Below are 23859 nucleotides of genomic sequence, written 5' to 3'. Positions count from 1 at the left end.
AACAATACATTTCAGTTAAAATTTTCTATCTAGCATCAAAACTGTAGGAGTTACAGTTTTGGGCGGTTTGTGGGCGTTAGAGTGGGCGTGGCAGTCTACTGAAACAAACTTGCGCTGCGTAAGAAGCTCAGGAATCTGTACGCCAAATCTCAATAGCCTAGCTCTCATAGTTTCCGAGATCTCAGCGTTCATCCGGACGGACGGACAGACGGACAGACGGACAGACGGACATGGCTAGATCGACTCGGCTAGTGATCCTGATCAAGAATATATATACTTTATGGGGTCGGAAACGCTTCCTTCTGCCTGTTACATACTTTCCGACGAATCTAGTATACCCTTTTACTCTACGAGTAACGGGTATAAAAATAATAAAAAAAATAATAATAATAATAATAACAATAATAATAATAATAATTTATTATTGTTAAATAATAAATAATAAATAAAATATTATTAAATAATAATAATATATTATTAAATAATAATAATATAAATAATAATAACAAGCTTATTAGGTCGTATTTAACGAAAAGGTATTAAGAAGTCGTCTCTGGGACGCAAGTTTCTTCTCTACGGAACTTATCCAGGGAAATGCCACAGGCATCTGTGCTGGGCCCTTTATTGTTTTATATATATGTCAATGATCTGTCTGAGTCTGAAGTACATTTATATGCTGACAATGTCCAAATATATGTTAGTAGACACGAAATTGAAATACATACCTGCCTGCTTGCCTGCTTGCCTATAAATCCTAAGAAATCTTTGGTAATTGGTAAAAAGAAAATTTGTTTAGCTCAAGACGTTTTGACCATGTATCACAACTGACATATAATATACTTGACCTTAATTTAACCTCCTGGCTCGATGTTAGAACTTTAATATTCTTTCACAAAATAGGGACGAGTGGAGAACCAAAATATCTTTTCAATAAACTTACCCCAGCCACATCTGTAAGAACCAAAACTTACATATGCCCTCGAATACAAACACTTTGTTCGAGAAGGCAATTTTTCATAAATGGTATTTGGTTATGGAACAATGTACCGCAATTTTATAATAAAGTTAAAGATGTCTTAAAATCCCAATAAATATACATACACATGACCGCAACTGTAAGTACAAAAAAAAATAAAATAAAAACAAGGAAGAACGCTATAGTCGAGTACCTCGACTATCAGATACCCGTTACTCAAAGGGAAATGGAAATATGCAAGCAGCAAAGCGAAATTAAAATGCGACAACTACCGGCGGTAGACAGATTTAAGCGTTATGGGCGTTAGAGTGGGCGTGGCAAATTTATTTTTGGATCAATCGACAGGTATTGACGACACCAATACATTTCAGTTAAAATTTTTATCTAGCATGCAAATTGTGGGCGTCACAGGTTTTCGCAGTTTGAGGGCGTTTAAGTGGGCGTGGCAAACTTTTTTTTGGGTCAATCGATAGGTATTGATGAGAACAATACATTTCAGTTAAAATGTTCTGTCTAGCATCAAAACTGTATGAGTTACAGTTTTGGGCGATTTGTGGGCGTTAGAGTGGGCGTGGCAGTCTACTGAAACAAACTTGCGCTGCGTAAGAAGCTCAGGAATCTGTACGCCAAATTTTAATAGCCTAGCTCTCATAGTTTCCGAAATCTCAGCGTTCATTCGGACAGACAGACGGACAGACGGACAGACGGTCAGACGGACAGACGGACAGACGGACATGGCTAGATCGACTCGGCTAGTGATCCTGATCAAGAACATATATACTTTATGGGGTCGGAAACGCTTCCTTCTGCCTGTTACATACTTTCCGACGAATCTAGTATACCCTTTTACTCTACGAGTAACGGGTATAAATATATAAATAAAATAAAATAAAATAAAAAAAAAATATTAAAAACAAAAATAATAGTTAGCAAGAAACCACCAAAATCGATGTTACTCATTAATATTAATAAGAAAAGTGAGAAAAATTGTTTTAATAATTTAAAAATAATAATAATTTAAAAACATCAACTCAATGTGAATAGCGCGATAATTATTAGTGTGCACTTGTAGCGCTGGGATATAAAATGTAATTATATTTAATATTGAAAATATAATTAAATTAAATGCGAAAAATATTATTGATTGGAGCAGGACCTGCCTGCTATACTAACGTGCTAAAATCAACCGGCACAGTCATCTGACTGCAGAGATGATTACAATTCCCAAAAACAGATTCAACAACGTGCATCTGAACATCGTAAACATGCCGTTCCATCAAGTCTTTCGATACTGTCTCACCATGATAGACAGATTCACCCGTTGGCCCGAAGCTATTGCTCAATATGTTGCGCGTTTTGGAACACCTAAAACCATAACGACCGATCATGGCACTCAGTTTGTGTCTGCGCTCTTCAAAGAACTGGCTCAACTCATGGGAAGTAAACACATCCATACGACTGCGTAACACCCGCAGGCAAACGGCATGATCGAAAGATGGCACAGGTCTTTTAAGGCTGCGATGATATGTTACCCAAACACTCCTTGGCCAAAACGGTTACCTGTCGTCTTGCTAGGACTTCAAACGTGCTTTAAGGAGGATCTCAACTCATCGGCTGGCAAACGGCTTGGCGAATGAATTTTTTGAAGAACTAGATGCAGGCAGATCTTTCCAGCTGTGAAAAATATTTCCAGCTCAAGCTGCACACCACAGCAACAAAACAATTTTCTGTCTTAAAGGAACAGACACCATACACTGGTCCATTTAAAGTTGTATACCGCAATAATGACCGAGTGTTTACGTTAAACATCAACGGAAAAGAAGTAGAAGTGTCTGTTGACAGAATAAAATCGGCTTTCATACTTAAAAGTGATGCTCAACTGGACTTCCAAAGGGAAGCTGTGGCAAACCACGAACCTACGAGAAGGAAAAGTCCGATTCATAACATCGAAACGTCGTCACTATGGCGGTCCAGATTAAGAATCCACACAGCGGATGGGAGCGGTACCAAAACCAAATCTTAAGTTGAATGAAAGTCATTTTCACTTGTTAACTTTGTAATTTAAAAGTTTTTAAATTAAATTGCGATGGATACCATTATTGGAAAGAATATAGGTATTGATCAATAAAACAAATTACAATGTGGGCGCCGGATGGTCCTTAGCGTCATGGGCATAATAGTAGCACCCTGCTTTAACAAACTTGTACTGCTTATGAGGCCCTAGAATCAATTTGCTTTATCCAAACTGACTAGCTTTTATAGTTTCTGAGATTTCATTGTTTATACGGACGAACGTATAACTAGTGATCCTGATCAAAAAAAATATACTTTATATGGTCGGGTACGCTTCCTTCTACCTGTTTCTTACTCTAAGGGTAACAGGTACAGTTAACTTTTATTTAAATTTTCAGTGCTGAATTGGTCTTAATATAATAAAATCATACTAACGGTGGTTTATAGTATATGAAAAACTTTTTAAAAAACTTTTTAAAAAAATATAAACTACAGAACCGCCACAATGTGATGGGAAGAGCCCTTCTGGGTTGCATATATAGACCGAATTGGACAATTGACTACGGGTCATTACTTAATGTTGTTTCAGACATTTCGTTGGAATGCACCGACATAAATGCAGGCAATTTCAACAGCAACTTATTGTAAGAGAGCCATCTCGTGGATAACATTAAATCCCTAGGTCTGCATTCCGTAAACGAAACGATCCCCACGCACTATAGCAGCCACTGTGATACATTACTTGAAATATTAGACCCGTTACTCGCAAAGTAAATGGGTATACCAGAATCGTCGAAAAATATGTAACAGGCAGAAGGAAACGTTTCCGACCCCATAAAGTACATATATTCTTGATCAGGATCACTAGCCGAGTCGATCTAGCCATGTCGTTTGTTAGTCTGTCCGTATGAACGCTGAGATCTCGGAAACTATATGAGCTTCAATACTGGGATTAGGCATACAGATTACTGCGCAGCGAAAGTTCGTTTCAGCAGAGTGCCACGCCCACTTTTACGCCCAAAAACCGCCCACAAACTTCAAAAAATTTTAAATATGAGTGCGGTTATCTCGGAAAAAAAAGATAGAGAGATGGAATTTCAAATTTCGACTCCTTTACGCCAAGCCAGTGGCGCCCACAATTTTCATGCTAGATAAAAAATGTTAACTGAAATGTATTATTCTCGTCAATACGTAGCGATTGATCCACTCTAACGACCGCAAACCGCCTAAACCTGTGGCGCCCACAATTTCCATGCTAGAAAAATATTTTAACTGTCAAAAAAATCGATTGACCCAAAAATAGTTTGCCACGCCCACTCTTACTCATAAATCTGTTTACCGCCCACATAACCATATTTTGAGATCAGGGGTAGGTGGCGCATTTCAATCTCGCTTTGCTTCTTGTACATCTCCATTTTTCTTTGGTCCCCTTACCTGAGTAACGGGTATCTGATAGTCCAGGTACTCAACTATAGCGTTCATCCATGTTTTTTATCAACTACCCTAGCAAAATCATACACTTTGACCAGGTTTCTGTACCAGCCTTCTCCAGACATGACTTAATATTTTTAACATACGACTTCACCTTCGACAGCAATATGAATTCTTTTACGTATAGAGTTTACAAATATTTAAACTATAATAAATAAAAAAAGAAATTTTTCTGTTGTGACTTTTCATATATTTACCATCTTTGTCATATAGATTGTTAATTAGAGGCTTTAACCAACAATATCCATTATTTGTTTAACAAGTTTGTGCCCCTAAGGACCAAGGTGATTAAGCCAATGCAAAGACCGTGGTTCAGTAGTGATTTTAAAAACCTAACCTGACAGCGAGATGTTGCTTACCTCCGGTTGATGCGATACAAAACTGATAAATTTCGCAAACAATAAAAAGAGCCTTGTGTAAAAGTAAACAAAAAAATAAAATCAGCAAAGAGGGAGCATTATAATATACACTTTAATAACTGTGTTAACTTAAAAAACATTTGGAACCAACTAAAACGGTAAGGCATTGGAAAACGTAAACAGCTGAAATTAGAAATAGATGTACCTGAAGCAACATGCAATCCGTACCTGAATACTCATCCCCTCTGTGATAATAGTTATACCCGTTACTCGTAGAGTAAAAGGGGATACTAGATTCCGTCTGTCCGTCTGTGCGTCTGTCCAGATGAACGCTGAGATCTCGTAAACTATGGGAGCTAGGCTATTGAGATTTGGAGTGCAGATTCCTGAGCTTCTTACGCAGCGCAAGTTTGTTTCAGCAGAGTGTCACGCTCACTCTAACGCCCACAAACCTGTGGCTCCTACAGTTTTAATGCTAGAATAAACTGAATTGAACTGAAATGTATTGTTCTCATCAGTACCTATCGATTGATAGTTTAGACAAAATTTTTGCCACACCCACTTTAGCGCCCACAAACCGCCCAAACCCGTGACGCCCACAATTTTCATGCTAGATAAAAAATTTTAACTGAAATGTATTGGTCTCGTCAATACCTATCGATTGATCCAAAAAAAATTTGACACGCCCACTCTAACGCCCATAGCGCTTAAATATGTCTACCGCCGGTAGGTGGCGCATTTTAATTTCGCTTTGCTGCTTGCATATCTCCATTTCCCTTTGGTCTCTTTAACTGAGTGACGGGTATCTGATAGTTGAGGTACTCTACTATAGCGTTTTTCCTTGTTTTAGAGTTATATGTGTAACCCAAAATGATGTCCTAGCTAGTATTCTGAATGTCAAGTCCTTTGCTGTAGGTCTCGATAATATGAGTCCGAAATTTGTTAAACTGTTGCTCCCCTTAATGTTGCCCCACGTTACTTATAATTTTAACACGGCTATTACCACATCTTCATTTCCAACAATACCAACATTTTCCACATTCCTAAGCTAAACGATGACTATAGACCTTTTTCAATATTACCTTTCCTGTCAAAAGTCTTTGAAATTAAAATGAAAAACAATCTGCATTCCGTAGGAAAAGGAGTTGTATTACTGCAATCACTAATATTGTTGAAGAGAATAATCTACTGCCACGACATAGTGCTCTCTTACCGAACACAATAAGGACTCTAATTGTTGGGCCTTCGAATTGTGGTAAAACTAATAATATGTCTAATAAAGAGTCCTATTGGCTTAAAATTCGAAAATGTTTATATACTTTAAAAAAGGTTATATCAACCTAAATTTGAGTACTTTTAGAAAAAAATAATCAAACCGATTAAAGGAATGGAATATCATACATTCTCCCATAATGAGGGTGTACTAGACCCCAGTGAAGCTAAAAACAATTCCATTATGATATTCGATGACGTAGCTTGTGAAAAACAAGATAACATAAGATCTTATTTTTGTATGGGTCGACATAAAAATATCGACTCTTTTTATTTATGTCAAACGTATAGTCATATACCTAAACATCTGATTCGTGACAATGCGAACTTTATTATAATGTTTAAGCAAGATGATTTAAATATGCGGTATATATATCGGGACCATGTTAACACTGATATAAATTGTGAAACATTTGTGAAAATTGGTCAAAAATGTTGGGAGGGCAAGCACGGATTCCTATTAATTAGCAAGGATAACGAAATGGATAACGGAAGATACAGAAAAGGATTTGATCAATTTATTATGATTTAAAGAGTCATTTCAATATAAAGCTTGGTTAGATACTTGCAATCCCACAGTTTATCAAGAGATTTCAATATGTCTAGATCACTTGCATTATCCTTGAATGGATTATAATAAAAACTTTTGTCCACCTATCGAATTGAATGGTCGATATGAGTGCGCTCTTATCGATTTTAATATGTATAATTCGATTTCAAATATTGATGAAAAAAAAACCTCTTCCACATCGGTGACAAGGTCATTACAATTCAAACTGGATCATATGAATTGAATGATATCACCGATTTCATTTACAATAAACTAAAAGACTATAACCTTGAAAATACATTTAAAATTCAAAGTAATAATAATACACTTCAAGTTGAAATAACTACCATACGAGAGTCAGTTTACTTTAATAAGGAAAGATCGGTTGGACAACTGTTTGGTTTCCATCAAAAAGTACTAGAACCACATCCTACAAAAACCTATCGATCAGATCAGACCGTGAACATATTTAAAATTAATACAATTCGTTTGGAATGTAATATAATCAGCGGTTCATAGATAATACACCAAATCATACATTACATGAGTTTGGCATTAATGTTCCGCCTGGGTATAAAATGACAGTGACACCACACAACCTAATTTATTTACCAATCAACTGTGACGAAATAAGCACACTATCTATACGCATTGTTGATCAAAACGGTGATTTGGTGAATTTACGTGGTGAAAACGTTTCTATTCGCATGCACATTCGGTTAATAGAATGATTTTTTTTAAATAAAAGACGTAGCTTAAGTCCTCAGCCAAGCATTACTAATTGTAAAGCTATAGAAAGAGGATCGACACTAAAAAGAAGCTCACTTACTTTGAAAAATAAACTATTTTTGAAGTCGTTACGCATGAAGCTTCGAGTATAATATAAAAGGTGGAAAGGAAAACAATGAACGAAATTTTAAATGTTCGAGAAAAGGTTTACTCAGATGAGAGTATTTCGAAGAAAGAGTTTCATACTTATTCATCATATAATCAAACATTTAAACCAAACGATGAAATTCGAATTACTATTCAAAATCAAGACTTGTACGTGCTTCCTCACGAAAGTTACCTTAATTTTCAAGGAATTATTAGAATAGATTCACCGAATGGACATACAACTGATAATGTTTCCACTTTTTTTTAAAATAATTGTATGGCTTACTTTTTGGGTGAAATTAAGTACGAAATAAATGGATGTGAGATTGATAAAACACGATTTGTCGGTATGACTACAACCCTAAAAAAATATAAATCTCTGGATAATCTTCAAAGTCAAAATCTATTAAATTCCGGATGGAGCAGTGGGGACGAAATTTCTACGGGACCCCACCTTAACTTTTCTGTACCATTAAAAAATTTATTGGGATTTGCTGAGGATTATAAAAAAGTTTTGTTAAATTGTAAACACGAACTAGTGTTGATGCTAACTAAGAACCTTGGTGATGTGTTTGATCAAACCAGAAATGAACAAACTTTTAAGTTGGAAATGACGAATATAACCTTGAAAATTCCCCATGTAACTCCGAGCAATTTTGCAAAAATTAAAATGTACGATATTATTAAAAGTGGTGTGGTATGAAAGTCAACACAGCTGGAATGTGAAATTGTCGGCTAACCGCGAAAAACCAAGATGTGCCATAATTGGATTTACACTAAATGGAGAACTTGTCACAAATAACTTATCAAACTTGAAAGTTCACTTGAATTCTGAGTCAGATCCATATGATAATGTGAATGTTGATTTTAGTAAGAATCAGTACCTATATGAAATGTATACAAGATTTCAATCTAGTTACTATAATCGTGAGTCACAACCATTTTTGACCCCAAATGAATTTAAATTGAAGGCCCCTATTATTGTGGTTGATCTTTCATATCAAAACGAATCAGTGAAAACTGGTCCTATTGATGTGAGAATTTCAATAGAACTGAAGACACCAAGTCATGAAAATACCCAAGCTTACTGTCTCCTCATACATGACCGTTTAGTTGAATATAACCCATTAAACGGACTAGTACAACGAGTTGTTTAACGTTAGAAAAATGTTGAAAGATACTGTTTCGATTGATGTTCAAGGTTTCTTTGATAATATTAATAATTTTATTCTAAAAGAAATTGGAATTGTATTCGAAAAAGATCCAAACTTGAATAATAGTTTTTTAATAGAACCACCATATGATTTTACTTTGTTAAACACAAAATCTCGAAAGACTGCAATTTGGTTAACCAATACACATCACAAGTTTTTTGGGAGTCGTCAGCTCATTAAGGAAATGGGCTGTCCGTCATTAAACAGGTTTAAAGGAAACCGGTTTCCCTATTGTGAAACACACCTTAAGGGCGGGGTTTGTGCTCTAAACAATGCATACATTATTTTGACATTTTTTAAAAGTAGCTCCAAAACAATAAAATAATTGTTATACATCATTCTAAAGTTGTGACTAGACGTGTAAGGACCTACAAGAAAATGAAATTAACAAAATGAAATTTCATGAGGAAATTGACCAATTTATTGAACAATTTAAAGGAGATATAATTGGTCAGCATTTTCAATACCTTCTAAACACAAAAACTATGTTCATGAATCGAGGTGGACATGATCTCAAAACTACGAATTATGGTGAACGCTTTACATGTTGTAATCCAGAAATGACGTCGGAAACGTGCGCCTGCTTCTTCTATGCAAATCGCCGGAATCAAAGCAGAAAATTAATTTCTATATATAACAAAAATGTTCGCAATACCAAAATAAATGAATAAATGTATTATTATGCTACAAAATAAACTTCAGACTTTTTATTTCGAATTAAAATTACAGGTACGGAGAATATAAAATATTTCCTTGTCTGAGATATGTCGGCTACTTGCGAGTTTTTGCGCGGTCGTTGAGGTCGTTGGCGTGAGGCCCCTGATCTTGTAAATAAGCGTGCGCCTTCTGGGTTGTACATGTGTCCCTTTTATTGCGGTCAGGTAATTGACAGGTGCGCATGTTCGGGTAGCTCTTGCTTGAATCCCTTTTATGACATGTTTATGACCGACTTGTGGAAAGGAGAGAATCCTAGACAATTCACCAGTTAAACATTCTGGGGCGGAAACAAAAATGTGCATTTGAAAATATTCCACATCTGAGAATCATTAACTTGTGAGATTTATTTTATTGGGGTTGTTTTTTATTTCTAAATTAGTTTTATAATCATAGGAAACATTACATGATCAATAATAATTGAACTAAGAGAACTTTTAGTGAACGGTCGTGTTTTTGTCTTGCGCTCCGAATTTTTGTTCTTTTTGTCCATAAACCATCGGGGTTTAATTTATATTTTCATACGTCTATATAACTTTTTATGTCCCTAACAACATCCGTTCGCTTCGCGAGTGCATAGTGATTGTTTTGTGTTTAAATTAACAAAATTAGTTTGCACGTCTAATCTCTGTGCAGTGTTTGTTGTTATTGTTTTTTTCTAATTGCCTTCTTCTTTTCTTCCAAACGCTGTTTGGAGCGGTAAGTGTCTAAACGGTAGTTACCCGCTCTCCCGCACTCCCGCTTATAACTTTGTTTTTGGAACATCTAAAACTTACGCTCCCCCAGCTTACTTACTCCCGCTCATTCTATCCCGCTCTCTAACTCTCTCTTTTACTTGCGTAGCTTTATTCTCTTGGCACTGTGGTTCGGAAAATCGCGATAATGGCTGTCTGCAACTTAAAGAAATGCAAGTCGTTAATTTCGGCTGGACAACAGAGCATTCCGTGCCATTCGTGTGAGAATATTTTTCATGCAAAATGCCTTGGCTATTCGGGCCTGGTACGCGATGCAATCGACATGAGAAGTGGCTTGCGCTACTATTGTGATGAATGCATTGCTTATGAAACCCAGGCACTCTCTATAAGGCGGCTTACAAAAAGCACTGTTACGGAATTAATCCGGAACAGCCGTAAAAATACGGATCTGCTTGTGGCGCTTGAGTCGCAGCTCACTAGCCGTATGCTATCTGAGCCCGATTCTCCTAAGCGTAAAAAGATCGCGGTCGATAGACAACCCACGGAAGCCGCTAGTGTAACTCTCTCTGGCGATCCGGGGACTGCAGCACAGCAGTCGATCTCAGCCGCCGCACAAATGGTACTGAGATCGAAAGCTAAAAAAGATTCGGTTTCCGAATGCAAAGGACGCGATACTGCTATAAACAGTACTTTAATAATTCCAACGCCGCATGTTGACTTAACGTCCGGAGTACCGAATGAAACTGGTAGTGCAGCCGTAAATGCCGTAGTACCTAAACCTGTCACATGCGTGGTACCTAAAACAGTCACCTGTGTACCGCAGCGGAAACAAATTTTTGTTTCTAGGCTAAATCCTGACCTTTCATCGCTGGACATTACGGCCTATATCCGTAACAAAGTTCAGATTGATGATCTAAAGGTTGAACGATTTAATTTTCCATATGCTAGGGAAGTATCATCTTTTAAGATCGGTGTTCCCTGTGCTCATTTTGCAACTATGTGCTCAGCCAATTTTTGGCCTGTTGGCATTTTTGTTAAAGAGTACGAAGCTAAAAAAAAGAAAATTCGTTCAAAGGAAGTTGGAAATCCCTTTAAAGAGCCATCCACATCTACATCCTCATCTATCTCAAAAAACTAGATTCTTTTCTTCAGCTTTATTATCAGAATACAAGAGGTTTACAAAGTAAGTTGACCAAATTGTATACTGATAGTTTTTCCTTGTCTTCCCATGTTATTGTTTTTACTGAAACCTGGTTAAAACCGGAAGTTCTAAGTTCCGAAGTTTTTCCAAGTAAGTACACAACTTACAGGCTTGATCGTCCGTCCCGACGTGGAGGTGGAGTTTTAATTGCAGTTGACTCAGAATTAACGTCTGAAGTAATAACGTCCGACGAAATAAATGACATTGAATTTCTGTGTATAAAACTATCCCTTCCGGGTATTTCTATATACATAACATGTTCATATATTCCGCCATCATCGGAATTCCCGACATATGCGAATCATCTGTCCGCTATCCAGTTTATTTCAAGTAAACTATCAGATAGGGATCAGTTAATAGTTTTAGGTGACTTCAATATACCTAGGGCGACATGGTCCACCGTCGAAACCTCAAATATATTGTTACCTTCAACGCAGCATGATTTTCTTGACGGTTTGCTTGATATTTCATTGTCTCAAGTAAATCATGTATTAAATTTCTTAGGACGATTACTGGATCTATGCTTTGTTTCCAGTCCAGATTGTGTCTGCATAGCTAGAACCTCTGCAATTACTTTACCAGAAGACCCTTATCACCCAACGCTAGAGCTGACTATTGACACGGGTACAAAAGTGTATGAAGTATCTGAAAAAATAGCTAAACGCATCCCCTGCTTTCGTAAAGCGAACTTTGCACTCATTAATAGCCTTATAGCTTGCTCGGATTGGTCCAATCTGTACTTAAGTACTAATATAAATGAAGCGGTTAATATATTTTATAACATATTAAACGAAGTTTTTGATACATGCGTTCCTACGTATTGTCCTAAAATTTCAAACCAACCTCCGTGGTTTAACAAAGAGCTGGCACGACTTAAAAATGTAAAGTCTAGACTCTACAAAAAGTTTAGAGCTTCAGGTTCACAAGCTGCCTTTTCCCGATACTTAAGTGCTCGGTCTGATTTCACCGTGCTTAACGCCCAGTGTTATAAAAACTATTTAGCTCGTTGCAAGACCCAGTTTACACTGGATCCAAAACAGTTTTATAATTTTGTTAACACAAAGCGTAAATCTTCTAGTTACCCATCATCACTTAAATTTGAAAATTCGGCTGCTAGCACTGATCAAGCTATAGCCGATCTTTTTGCACAGTTTTTTCAAACCACCTATTCAACATCAAGTCCTCCAGATCAGTCTTACCCATATGTCATTCCTAAATCAAACTTTATTTGTTGTCCTGTTATAAGTAAAAGCTCACTTCTTTTAGAATTGCAAAGGGTCAAACCAGTCTACTCTCCGGGTCCTGACGGAGTCCCTGGATGTGTGCTTAGGTATTGCGCTGAGACTTTGTGTAGACCATTGCACAAACTGTTTACTTTGTCTTTAGAAACATCCGATTTCCCACACAGATGGAAGGAATCGTTTGTTATCCCGCTTCATAAAAAAGGGAGTATATTGAACGCATGTAATTACAGAGGTATTTCAAAGCTATCAGCTATACCGAAGCTCTTTGAGAACATTATTACGCCTCATTTACAACACAGTTGTAGGTCCCTTATTTCCTCTTGTCAACACGGATTTATAAAACGTAGGTCAACGACAACCAACCTTTTGGAGTTTACTTCATTTGTTATAGGAGGTTTTAGAAAGAATCGTCAGACTGATGTGGTCTACACTGATTTTAGTAAGGCGTTTGATTCTGTAAGTCACCCGATTTTAGTCCGGAAATTGGACCTCTTAGGGTTTTCAGGTGATCTTCTTAGGTGAATTTTAAGTTATTTGAATGATAGGACTCAAAGGGTCATTTTTAAAAACTCTTTGTCATCCCTAATCCGAGTTACTTCCGGTGTACCACAAGGAAGTCATCTCGGTCCGCTCCTGTTTACATTATTTATAAATGACCTTCCATTAGTCTTAACGAAGTCACGGGTTCTTATGTACGCAGATGACGTTAAGTTGTGCCTGCAATATAATGACCCCGCACAAAGTTTAGCTTTACAATCGGATCTAAATGCATTTCAAACATGGTGCATGGATAATGAATTGAATTTAAATGGTTCTAAGTGTAAACTAATGACCTTTTTTCGTGTCAGCCCCCACTACTCAACGTATACTTTGAGTGGTTGTGCGTTAGATAGGATAACGCATGCTGACGACCTTGGAGTCTACATGGATCCTAGACTTAAATTTTCCGATCACATTACTACTATGGTAAATAAAGCCAGGGGCGTGCTTGCATTTATCAAAAGGTGGTCGAAGGAATTCGATGATCCCTATGTCACAAAGACCTTGTTTATTTCATTAGTCCGACCAATTCTTGAGTACTGCGCTCCTGTTTGTTAGACCGGATTGAGTCTGTGCAAAAAAACTTCTTAATATTTGCCTTACGGAGACTTAACTGGGATACAAGCCTAATACTACCATCCTACTCTAGTAGACTACTTCTAATTAACTTACCATCGTTAGCTAACCGTAGAACTATGCTTGGTATTACGTTTATTAGAAATCTTATTCATGGTGATGTAGAGAGTCCCGAGTTACTGGGTCGCCTACATTTTAATGTGCCAAATAGATTCACTAGAAACTATATTCCTTTAGTATTAAATCACTGTATCTCTAATTACGCAATGCATGAACCTTTTAGAGTACTTTGCAATGATTATAATAGACTATATCATCTAATATCTACTACTGACTCACTTCCTATCTTTAAATCAATAATACTATCCTCCCTAGTAACTAATTAGTTTTACTTGATGTATTTTGTCTATTCGTATATTGACCTGTATTTTTAATTGTCTATTGTTACATTGTCTTTTTCTTTGTCCGCGATTATGTTTAATCGCCCAAAACGGTGATGGGCTCCGCGCGTAACAAGCTTTGCTTGGTGTCGTAGGGCCACTTGTTTGTACTGACCATAGTGCATCAACGTCCAAAAAAAAAAAAAAAAAAAAAAAAAAAAAAAAAAAATTGTTACATGGGGATGTGGTGGCGAGGGGGGCAATTAATTTTACTCTTTATGGACATGATCGTGACATTTTTATGACTTTAAAGCCCATTAAAATCAGTTAATTTATTGGATTATGCTAATTGTCCCAGAACCCGCATACGTTAATGAGGGGGGAGGGGGGCCGGGGGCCATTAATATGCTAATTGTCCCAGAATCCGCGTTTCTTTACTACTTAGCTTTTCGCAAACATTTGTCCGGGTCCTTGGAGTCCTTGGCCAACGCTCCTGAAAAAATGTAATGGCATATGTTTAGAAATGCGTTTTACTTGTTTATTTGTATATTTACCTTTAAGAACTAAAAACTGAAACCATATACGGGATCGGAGGGACTTCTTCCCGTTGGACCCGTCAAAATTGTAGTTATTAATCATTTCTTCGGCTATGACCAGCTTGAACCTTTTTGACAGCGGTTTGTTACCAATTATTTTGGATATTTTCTTTGTCTGCAAATAGGAATAAAAAAGAAACATAGAAATGCAAAAACAAGTCGGCCTTGCTCGATACTTACGTAAAAACCGATGAGCTCCGGGGTCAAGGAATTTTCGAACGCATCTAGTTCCTTTTCCGTTTTTAACGGAAACGGTACCGCGCCCGTAATCTCCTTGTCTGGAGTGAACGATGCCTTCCAAATCGCGGTGACTTCCGCCACTTTGTCCGCCAAAATGTCGAGCTTCTGCGATATTACAGAGATCTCCCTGCGGGTTTGGCGAACCTCTTCTGCAATTTTAATTTGTATATATTACAAAAAATAAATAAAACATCAAAATAGACTAAAAATAGTAATCGCACTGATTTTTAGAAATTTGTCGTCAATGGCGATTTTTTTTATAAATTTAGAGTACGATACATTTTCAAGCAAAACGGCCGAATACTATTTTTAGTGTAAGTATCAGTCAAAATATTAAATAGTATTCGTATTTATCGTACTTTAAATTTATATAATAAATCGCCATTGACGACAAATTACTAAAAATCAGGGCGATTACTATTTTTAGTGTAGGGTTATAAAACATACCTTTCAACTCTGCCATTTGCCGTTCAGTTGAATCTTTTAAAAAATATATGAAAAATTAGAAAATTACACAGTAACACAAATTTATTAACTCACTAGAGACCGATGGGGTTTCTTTAAAAAACAAGGAAGAACGCTATAGTCGAGTACCTCGACTATCAGATAAACGGTCTTGTATGAGGAGACAGTAAGCTTGGGTATTTTCATGACTTGGTGTCTTTAGTTCTATTGAAATTCTCACATGAATAGTACCAATTTTTACTGATTCATTTTGATGTGAAAGATCAAGCACAACAATAGGGGTCTTCAATTTAAATTAATTTAGTGTCAAAAATGGTTGTGATTCACGATTATAGTAACTAGAATGAAATCTTGTATACATTTCATATAGGTGAGCATACTTATACCCCTTTCCCATTCAGTCCATGCGTTAGAAACGGTTGGGATTTTTGACAAACGTGAAACTCCGATTCTCACAGGGCACATCCACCATCTACCATTAGACAACAGCTGTCAGTTCAGCTGTTACTAATAAAAACACAAGCAAAAGTTGTTAAGGTGGATTTTGCCAGACCAAAATGAACAATTTACCAATTATTTTGGCTGTTGTACAACATTAAAATCTTAAGTTGAATCAGCTTTTATTGGCAGCCAATTCAGAGGAGTGGAATGACGACGAATTGGATCTGTACGAAAGCATTTTTTCTGCAAAAGAGCAAATGCCACGAAGTGTGTGGATGCTGGTACGTGCTCTTAAAATGTATTAAAAATACGATTAAAGAGTGCGAATTATATTAAACAGAAGCGATACGGGACATTTTGGGAGAAGGATATACCGGAAAACAACGACGAGTTCTTCAAAGAGAGCTTTCGTATGGAGAAGAGGACCTTTTCGATTTTGGTATACCGACTTGGTGTTTTGCGGAAGAAGGACACCAACCGGCGAAATGCCATTCCTCTTGAAAAGCGGATCGCTATAGCCTTGTACACCTTGGGATCATCAGCGGAATATCGTTCCATCGGAAGGCTTTTTGGAGTTGCACAGAACACTGTGTGCAAAATTCTCCACGAATTTTGCCGGGCACTCATTTTTGAGTTTGCCAGCGAGTTCATGTCACCGGACTATCTTACTCCAGAAAAAGTGGACGAGTGTGTCAAAGGATTCGAAGCAATCGGATTTCCCCAGTGCACTGGGGAATAAATGTATTATTATGCTACAAATTAAACTTCTGACTTTTTATTTCGAGTTAAAATTACAGGTACGGAGAATGGAAAATATTTCCTTGACTGAGATATGTCGGATACTTGCGAGTTGTGGCGCGGTCGTGATTTCAACCCCTATTATGGGAACGTCTTAGAGCTAGCAGTCAGCCATGAGGTCGTTGGCGTGAGGCCCATGATCTTGTCAATGAGCGTGCGCCTTCTGGGTTGTGCATGTGTCCCTTTTATTGCGGTCAGGTAATTGACAGGTGCGCATGTTCGGGTAGCTCTTGCTTGAATCCCTTTTATGACATGCTTATGACCCATTTGTGGAAAGGAGAGAATCTTAGACAATTTACCAGTTAAACGTTCTGGGGCGGAAACAAAAATGTGTAATTGAAAATATTCCACATCTGAGAATCATTAACTAGTGAGATTTATTTTATTGGGGTTCTTTTGATTTCTAAATTAGTTTTACAATCATAGGAAACATTATTCCCCAACATGATCGGACATGTTCCTCTAAGATAACCATCTTTGAATACTTTGGGTGTGCGACCTTTCACACGTGCACAGCAACACCTGTGATAATGAGGCAAAAGGGTACGTGATCACACCTTTCCCCAACAAGATCGGATATGTTCCTCTAAGATAACAACCTTTGTATACTATGGTTGTGCGACCTTTCTCACGTGCACCTTTCTCACCTGACTATTAATTGCACATAATAAGGGGAAGGATACATGATCAATATTGTCACATGGGGATGTGGTGGCGAGGGGGGCAATTAATTTTACTCTTTATGGACATGATCGTGACATTTTTATGACTTTAAAGCCCATTAAAATCAGTTAATTTATTGGATTATGCTAATTGTCCCAGAACCCGCATACGTTAATGAGGGGGGAGGGGGGCCGGGGGCCATTAATATGCTAATTGTCCCAGAATCCGCGTTTCTTTACTACTTAGCTTTTCGCAAACATTTGTCCGGGTCCTTGGAGTCCTTGGCCAACGCTCCTGAAAAAATGTAATGGCATATGTTTAGAAATGCGTTTTACTTGTTTATTTGTATATTTACCTTTAAGAACTAAAAACTGAAACCATATACGGGATCGGAGGGACTTCTTCCCGTTGGACCCGTCCAAATTGTAGTTATTAATCATTTCTTCGGCTATGACCAGCTTGAACCTTTTTGACAGCGGTTTGTTACCAATTATTTTGGATATTTTCTTTGTCTGCAAATAGGAATAAAAAAGAAACATAGAAATGCAAAAACAAGTCGGCCTTGCTCGATACTTACGTAAAAACCGATGAGCTCCGGGGTCAAGGAATTTTCGAACGCATCTAGTTCCTTTTCCGTTTTTAACGGAAACGGTACCGCGCCCGTAATCTCCTTGTCTGGAGTGAACGATGCCTTCCAAATCGCGGTGACTTCCGCCACTTTGTCCGCCAAAATGTCGAGCTTCTGCGATATTACAGAGATCTCCCTGCGGGTTTGGCGAACCTCTTCTGCAATTTTAATTTGTATATATTACAAAAAATAAATAAAACATCAAAATAGACTAAAAATAGTAATCGCACTGATTTTTAGAAATTTGTCGTCAATGGCGATTTTTTTTATAAATTTAGAGTACGATACATTTTCAAGCAAAACGGCCGAATACTATTTTTAGTGTAAGTATCAGTCAAAATATTAAATAGTATTCGTATTTATCGTACTTTAAATTTATATAATAAATCGCCATTGACGACAAATTACTAAAAATCAGGGCGATTACTATTTTTAGTGTAGGGTTATAAAACATACCTTTCAACTCTGCCATTTGCCGTTCAGTTGAATCTTTTAAAAAATATATGAAAAATTAGAAAATTACACAGTAACACAAATTTATTAACTCACTAGAGACCGATGGGGTTTCTTTAAAAAACAAGGAAGAACGCTATAGTCGAGTACCTCGACTATCAGATAAACGGTCTTGTATGAGGAGACAGTAAGCTTGGGTATTTTCATGACTTGGTGTCTTTAGTTCTATTGAAATTCTCACATGAATAGTACCAATTTTTACTGATTCATTTTGATGTGAAAGATCAAGCACAACAATAGGGGTCTTCAATTTAAATTAATTTAGTGTCAAAAATGGTTGTGATTCACGATTATAGTAACTAGAATGAAATCTTGTATACATTTCATATAGGTGAGCATACTTATACCCCTTTCCCATTCAGTCCATGCGTTAGAAACGGTTGGGATTTTTGACAAACGTGAAACTCCGATTCTCACAGGGCACATCCACCATCTACCATTAGACAACAGCTGTCAGTTCAGCTGTTACTAATAAAAACACAAGCAAAAGTTGTTAAGGTGGATTTTGCCAGACCAAAATGAACAATTTACCAATTATTTTGGCTGTTGTACAACATTAAAATCTTAAGTTGAATCAGCTTTTATTGGCAGCCAATTCAGAGGAGTGGAATGACGACGAATTGGATCTGTACGAAAGCATTTTTTCTGCAAAAGAGCAAATGCCACGAAGTGTGTGGATGCTGGTACGTGCTCTTAAAATGTATTAAAAATACGATTAAAGAGTGCGAATTATATTAAACAGAAGCGATACGGGACATTTTGGGAGAAGGATATACCGGAAAACAACGACGAGTTCTTCAAAGAGAGCTTTCGTATGGAGAAGAGGACCTTTTCGATTTTGGTATACCGACTTGGTGTTTTGCGGAAGAAGGACACCAACCGGCGAAATGCCATTCCTCTTGAAAAGCGGATCGCTATAGCCTTGTACACCTTGGGATCATCAGCGGAATATCGTTCCATCGGAAGGCTTTTTGGAGTTGCACAGAACACTGTGTGCAAAATTCTCCACGAATTTTGCCGGGCACTCATTTTTGAGTTTGCCAGCGAGTTCATGTCACCGGACTATCTTACTCCAGAAAAAGTGGACGAGTGTGTCAAAGGATTCGAAGCAATCGGATTTCCCCAGTGCACTGGGGAATAAATGTATTATTATGCTACAAATTAAACTTCTGACTTTTTATTTCGAGTTAAAATTACAGGTACGGAGAATGGAAAATATTTCCTTGACTGAGATATGTCGGATACTTGCGAGTTGTGGCGCGGTCGTGATTTCAACCCCTATTATGGGAACGTCTTAGAGCTAGCAGTCAGCCATGAGGTCGTTGGCGTGAGGCCCATGATCTTGTCAATGAGCGTGCGCCTTCTGGGTTGTGCATGTGTCCCTTTTATTGCGGTCAGGTAATTGACAGGTGCGCATGTTCGGGTAGCTCTTGCTTGAATCCCTTTTATGACATGCTTATGACCCATTTGTGGAAAGGAGAGAATCTTAGACAATTTACCAGTTAAACGTTCTGGGGCGGAAACAAAAATGTGTAATTGAAAATATTCCACATCTGAGAATCATTAACTAGTGAGATTTATTTTATTGGGGTTCTTTTGATTTCTAAATTAGTTTTACAATCATAGGAAACATTATTCCCCAACATGATCGGACATGTTCCTCTAAGATAACCATCTTTGAATACTTTGGGTGTGCGACCTTTCACACGTGCACAGCAACACCTGTGATAATGAGGCAAAAGGGTACGTGATCACACCTTTCCCCAACAAGATCGGATATGTTCCTCTAAGATAACAACCTTTGTATACTATGGTTGTGCGACCTTTCTCACGTGCACCTTTCTCACCTGACTATTAATTGCACATAATAAGGGGAAGGATACATGATCAATATTGTCACATGGGGATGTGGTGGCGAGGGGGGCAATTAATTTTACTCTTTATGGACATGATCGTGACATTTTTATGACTTTAAAGCCCATTAAAATCAGTTAATTTATTGGATTATGCTAATTGTCCCAGAACCCGCATACGTTAATGAGGGGGGAGGGGGGCCGGGGGCCATTAATATGCTAATTGTCCCAGAATCCGCGTTTCTTTACTACTTAGCTTTTCGCAAACATTTGTCCGGGTCCTTGGAGTCCTTGGCCAACGCTCCTGAAAAAATGTAATGGCATATGTTTAGAAATGCGTTTTACTTGTTTATTTGTATATTTACCTTTAAGAACTAAAAACTGAAATCATATACGGGATCGGAGGGACTTCTTCCCGTTGGACCCGTCCAAATTGTAGTTATTAATCATTTCTTCGGCTATGACCAGCTTGAACCTTTTTGACAGCGGTTTGTTACCAATTATTTTGGATATTTTCTTTGTCTGCAAATAGGAATAAAAAAGAAACATAGAAATGCAAAAACAAGTCGGCCTTGCTCGATACTTACGTAAAAACCGATGAGCTCCGGGGTCAAGGAATTTTCGAACGCATCTAGTTCCTTTTCCGTTTTTAACGGAAACGGTACCGCGCCCGTAATCTCCTTGTCTGGAGTGAACGATGCCTTCCAAATCGCGGTGACTTCCGCCACTTTGTCCGCCAAAATGTCGAGCTTCTGCGATATTACAGAGATCTCCCTGCGGGTTTGGCGAACCTCTTCTGCAATTTTAATTTGTATATATTACAAAAAATAAATAAAACATCAAAATAGACTAAAAATAGTAATCGCACTGATTTTTAGAAATTTGTCGTCAATGGCGATTTTTTTTATAAATTTAGAGTACGATACATTTTCAAGCAAAACGGCCGAATACTATTTTTAGTGTAAGTATCAGTCAAAATATTAAATAGTATTCGTATTTATCGTACTTTAAATTTATATAATAAATCGCCATTGACGACAAATTACTAAAAATCAGGGCGATTACTATTTTTAGTGTAGGGTTATAAAACATACCTTTCAACTCTGCCATTTGCCGTTAGGTTGAATCTTTTAAAAAATATATGAAAAATTAGAAAATTTCACAGTAACACAAATTTATTAACTCACTAGAGACCGATGGGGTTTCTGTAAAAAACAAGTCGAGTACCTCGACTATCAGATACCCGTTACTCAGTTAAGTAGAGATAAACAAGTAGCAAAGCGAGATTAAAATGCGCCACCTACCAGCGGTATAAAGATTTAAGCGTTATGGGCGTTAGAGTGGGTGTGGCAAATTCGCGTAACAAACTTGCGCTGCGTATAAGGTTACGGAATCTAAATCTGAATCTATCTTTGATAGTTTCCGAGATATCCACGTTCATATCTAAGATTTTTTGAAGTTTGTGGGTGGTTTATGGGCGTTAGGGTGGGCGTGGCAAACTTTTTTTGGGTCAATCGATAGGTATCGATGAGAACATTACATTTCAGTTAAAATTTTTATTCTAGCATCAAAACTTTAGGAGCCACAGTTTTTGGAGGTTTGTGGGCGTTAGAGGAGGCGTGGCATTAACTGAAACAAACTGGCGCTGCGTAAGAAGACTCAGGAATCTGCAAATCTCAATAGCCTAGCTCCCATAGTTTCCGAGATCTCAGCGTTCATCCGGACAGACAGACGGACAGACGGACATGGCTAGATCGACTCGGCTAGTGATCCTGATCAAGAATATATATACTTTATGGGGTCAGAAACGCTTCCTTCTGCCTGTTACATACTTTCCGACGAATCTAGTATACCCTTTTACTCTACGAGTAACGGGTATAACTATTATTCAAGTTTGGATCTTTTTCGAATACAATTCCAATTTCCTTTAGAATAAAATTATTATTATTATCAAAGAAACCTTGAACATCAATTGAAACAGTATCTTTCAACATTTTTCTAATGTTAAACAACTCGTTGTTCTAGTCCGTTTAGTGGGTTATATTCAACTAAACGGTCTTGTATGAGGAGACAGTAAGCTTGGGTATTTTCATGACTTGGTGTCTTTAGTTCTATTGAAATTCTCACATGAATAGTACCAATTTTTACTGATTCATTTTGATGTGAAAGATCAAGCACAACAATAGGGGTCTTCAATTTAAATTAATTTAGTGTCAAAAATGGTTGTGATTCACGATTATAGTAACTAGAATGAAATCTTGTATACATTTCATATAGGTGAGCATACTTATACCCCTTTCCCATTCAGTCCATGCGTTAGAAACGGTTGGGATTTTTGACAAACGTGAAACTCCGATTCTCACAGGGCACATCCACCATCTACCATTAGACAACAGCTGTCAGTTCAGCTGTTACTAATAAAAACACAAGCAAAAGTTGTTAAGGTGGATTTTGCCAGACCAAAATGAACAATTTACCAATTATTTTGGCTGTTGTACAACATTAAAATCTTAAGTTGAATCAGCTTTTATTGGCAGCCAATTCAGAGGAGTGGAATGACGACGAATTGGATCTGTACGAAAGCATTTTTTCTGCAAAAGAGCAAATGCCACGAAGTGTGTGGATGCTGGTACGTGCTCTTAAAATGTATTAAAAATACGATTAAAGAGTGCGAATTATATTAAACAGAAGCGATACGGGACATTTTGGGAGAAGGATATACCGGAAAACAACGACGAGTTCTTCAAAGAGAGCTTTCGTATGGAGAAGAGGACCTTTTCGATTTTGGTATACCGACTTGGTGTTTTGCGGAAGAAGGACACCAACCGGCGAAATGCCATTCCTCTTGAAAAGCGGATCGCTATAGCCTTGTACACCTTGGGATCATCAGCGGAATATCGTTCCATCGGAAGGCTTTTTGGAGTTGCACAGAACACTGTGTGCAAAATTCTCCACGAATTTTGCCGGGCACTCATTTTTGAGTTTGCCAGCGAGTTCATGTCACCGGACTATCTTACTCCAGAAAAAGTGGACGAGTGTGTCAAAGGATTCGAAGCAATCGGATTTCCCCAGTGCACTGGGGAATAAATGTATTATTATGCTACAAATTAAACTTCTGACTTTTTATTTCGAGTTAAAATTACAGGTACGGAGAATGGAAAATATTTCCTTGACTGAGATATGTCGGCTACTTGCGAGTTGTGGCGCGGTCGTGATTTCAACCCCTATTATGGGAACGTCTTAGAGCTAGCAGTCAGCCATGAGGTCGTTGGCGTGAGGCCCATGATCTTGTCAATGAGCGTGCGCCTTCTGGGTTGTGCATGTGTCCCTTTTATTGCGGTCAGGTAATTGACAGGTGCGCATGTTCGGGTAGCTCTTGCTTGAATCCCTTTTATGACATGTTTATGACCCATTTGTGGAAAGGAGAGAATCTTAGACAATTTACCAGTTAAACGTTCTGGGGCGGAAACAAAAATGTGTAATTGAAAATATTCCACATCTGAGAATCATTAACTTGTGAGATTTATTTTATTGGGGTTCTTTTGATTTCTAAATTAGTTT

The 23859-nt window shown here is 37.6% G+C and overlaps 5 protein-coding genes across 5 annotated transcripts; 2 read left to right on the top strand and 3 right to left on the bottom strand.

Annotated features, from left to right (window-relative positions):
* Positions 1 to 14538: 14538 nt before the first annotated feature.
* On the bottom strand, positions 14539 to 15871 carry LOC139353936 (uncharacterized). Its single transcript, XM_070998139.1, has 5 exons — positions 15478 to 15871; positions 15385 to 15417; positions 14878 to 15086; positions 14656 to 14812; positions 14539 to 14594 (listed from the first exon to the last, which is right to left on the bottom strand). Exons 2-5 carry the CDS (start codon positions 15398 to 15400, stop codon positions 14539 to 14541), a joined length of 438 nt encoding a protein of 145 aa, XP_070854240.1. The 5' UTR covers positions 15401 to 15417; positions 15478 to 15871.
* A 19-nt stretch (positions 15872 to 15890) lies between these two features.
* Positions 15891 to 16614, top strand: LOC139353966 (uncharacterized). The gene is made up of 2 exons (XM_070998158.1): positions 15891 to 16124; positions 16184 to 16614. The coding sequence occupies exons 1-2, from the start codon at positions 16101 to 16103 to the stop codon at positions 16580 to 16582; spliced, it is 423 nt and encodes a 140-aa protein (XP_070854259.1). The 5' UTR covers positions 15891 to 16100; the 3' UTR covers positions 16583 to 16614.
* Positions 16615 to 16779: 165 nt separating this feature from the next.
* On the bottom strand, positions 16780 to 18875 carry LOC139353899 (uncharacterized). Its single transcript, XM_070998115.1, has 5 exons — positions 18482 to 18875; positions 18389 to 18421; positions 17882 to 18090; positions 17660 to 17816; positions 16780 to 17598 (listed from the first exon to the last, which is right to left on the bottom strand). The coding sequence occupies exons 2-5, from the start codon at positions 18402 to 18404 to the stop codon at positions 17543 to 17545; spliced, it is 438 nt and encodes a 145-aa protein (XP_070854216.1). The 5' UTR covers positions 18405 to 18421; positions 18482 to 18875; the 3' UTR covers positions 16780 to 17542.
* A 22-nt stretch (positions 18876 to 18897) lies between these two features.
* Positions 18898 to 19618, top strand: LOC139353900 (uncharacterized). The gene is made up of 2 exons (XM_070998116.1): positions 18898 to 19128; positions 19188 to 19618. The coding sequence occupies exons 1-2, from the start codon at positions 19105 to 19107 to the stop codon at positions 19584 to 19586; spliced, it is 423 nt and encodes a 140-aa protein (XP_070854217.1). The 5' UTR covers positions 18898 to 19104; the 3' UTR covers positions 19587 to 19618.
* Positions 19619 to 20546: 928 nt separating this feature from the next.
* LOC139353935 (uncharacterized) lies at positions 20547 to 21409 on the bottom strand. Its single transcript, XM_070998138.1, has 4 exons — positions 21393 to 21409; positions 20886 to 21094; positions 20694 to 20820; positions 20547 to 20602 (listed from the first exon to the last, which is right to left on the bottom strand). The coding sequence occupies exons 1-4, from the start codon at positions 21406 to 21408 to the stop codon at positions 20547 to 20549; spliced, it is 408 nt and encodes a 135-aa protein (XP_070854239.1). The 5' UTR covers position 21409.
* Between the last annotated feature and the right edge of the window lie 2450 nt (positions 21410 to 23859).

The sequence above is a fragment of the Drosophila suzukii genome (assembly GCF_043229965.1).
Source record: "Drosophila suzukii chromosome Y unlocalized genomic scaffold, CBGP_Dsuzu_IsoJpt1.0 scf_Y1, whole genome shotgun sequence".
Lineage (NCBI taxonomy): Eukaryota > Metazoa > Arthropoda > Insecta > Diptera > Drosophilidae > Drosophila > Drosophila suzukii.
Note: the sequence above shows the minus strand (reverse complement) of the source record. Positions and strands in the feature narration are given on the sequence as shown.

Coding starts and splice junctions, on each gene's coding strand:
- LOC139353936 (XM_070998139.1), bottom strand. Junction 14,813..14,877: donor CGGAGCTCATCGGTTTTTAC/GTAAGTATCGAG, acceptor TCCTATTTGCAG/ACAAAGAAAATATCCAAAAT. Junction 14,595..14,655: donor TCAGTTTTTAGTTCTTAAAG/GTAAATATACAA, acceptor ACATTTTTTCAG/GAGCGTTGGCCAAGGACTCC.
- LOC139353899 (XM_070998115.1), bottom strand. Junction 17,817..17,881: donor CGGAGCTCATCGGTTTTTAC/GTAAGTATCGAG, acceptor TCCTATTTGCAG/ACAAAGAAAATATCCAAAAT. Junction 17,599..17,659: donor TCAGTTTTTAGTTCTTAAAG/GTAAATATACAA, acceptor ACATTTTTTCAG/GAGCGTTGGCCAAGGACTCC.
- LOC139353935 (XM_070998138.1), bottom strand. Junction 20,821..20,885: donor CGGAGCTCATCGGTTTTTAC/GTAAGTATCGAG, acceptor TCCTATTTGCAG/ACAAAGAAAATATCCAAAAT. Junction 20,603..20,693: donor GAAGAAGTCCCTCCGATCCC/GTATATGATTTC, acceptor ACATTTTTTCAG/GAGCGTTGGCCAAGGACTCC.
- LOC139353966 (XM_070998158.1), top strand. CDS start 16,101: ATGCCACGAAGTGTGTGGATGCTG. Junction 16,125..16,183: donor CACGAAGTGTGTGGATGCTG/GTACGTGCTCTT, acceptor TATATTAAACAG/AAGCGATACGGGACATTTTG.
- LOC139353900 (XM_070998116.1), top strand. CDS start 19,105: ATGCCACGAAGTGTGTGGATGCTG. Junction 19,129..19,187: donor CACGAAGTGTGTGGATGCTG/GTACGTGCTCTT, acceptor TATATTAAACAG/AAGCGATACGGGACATTTTG.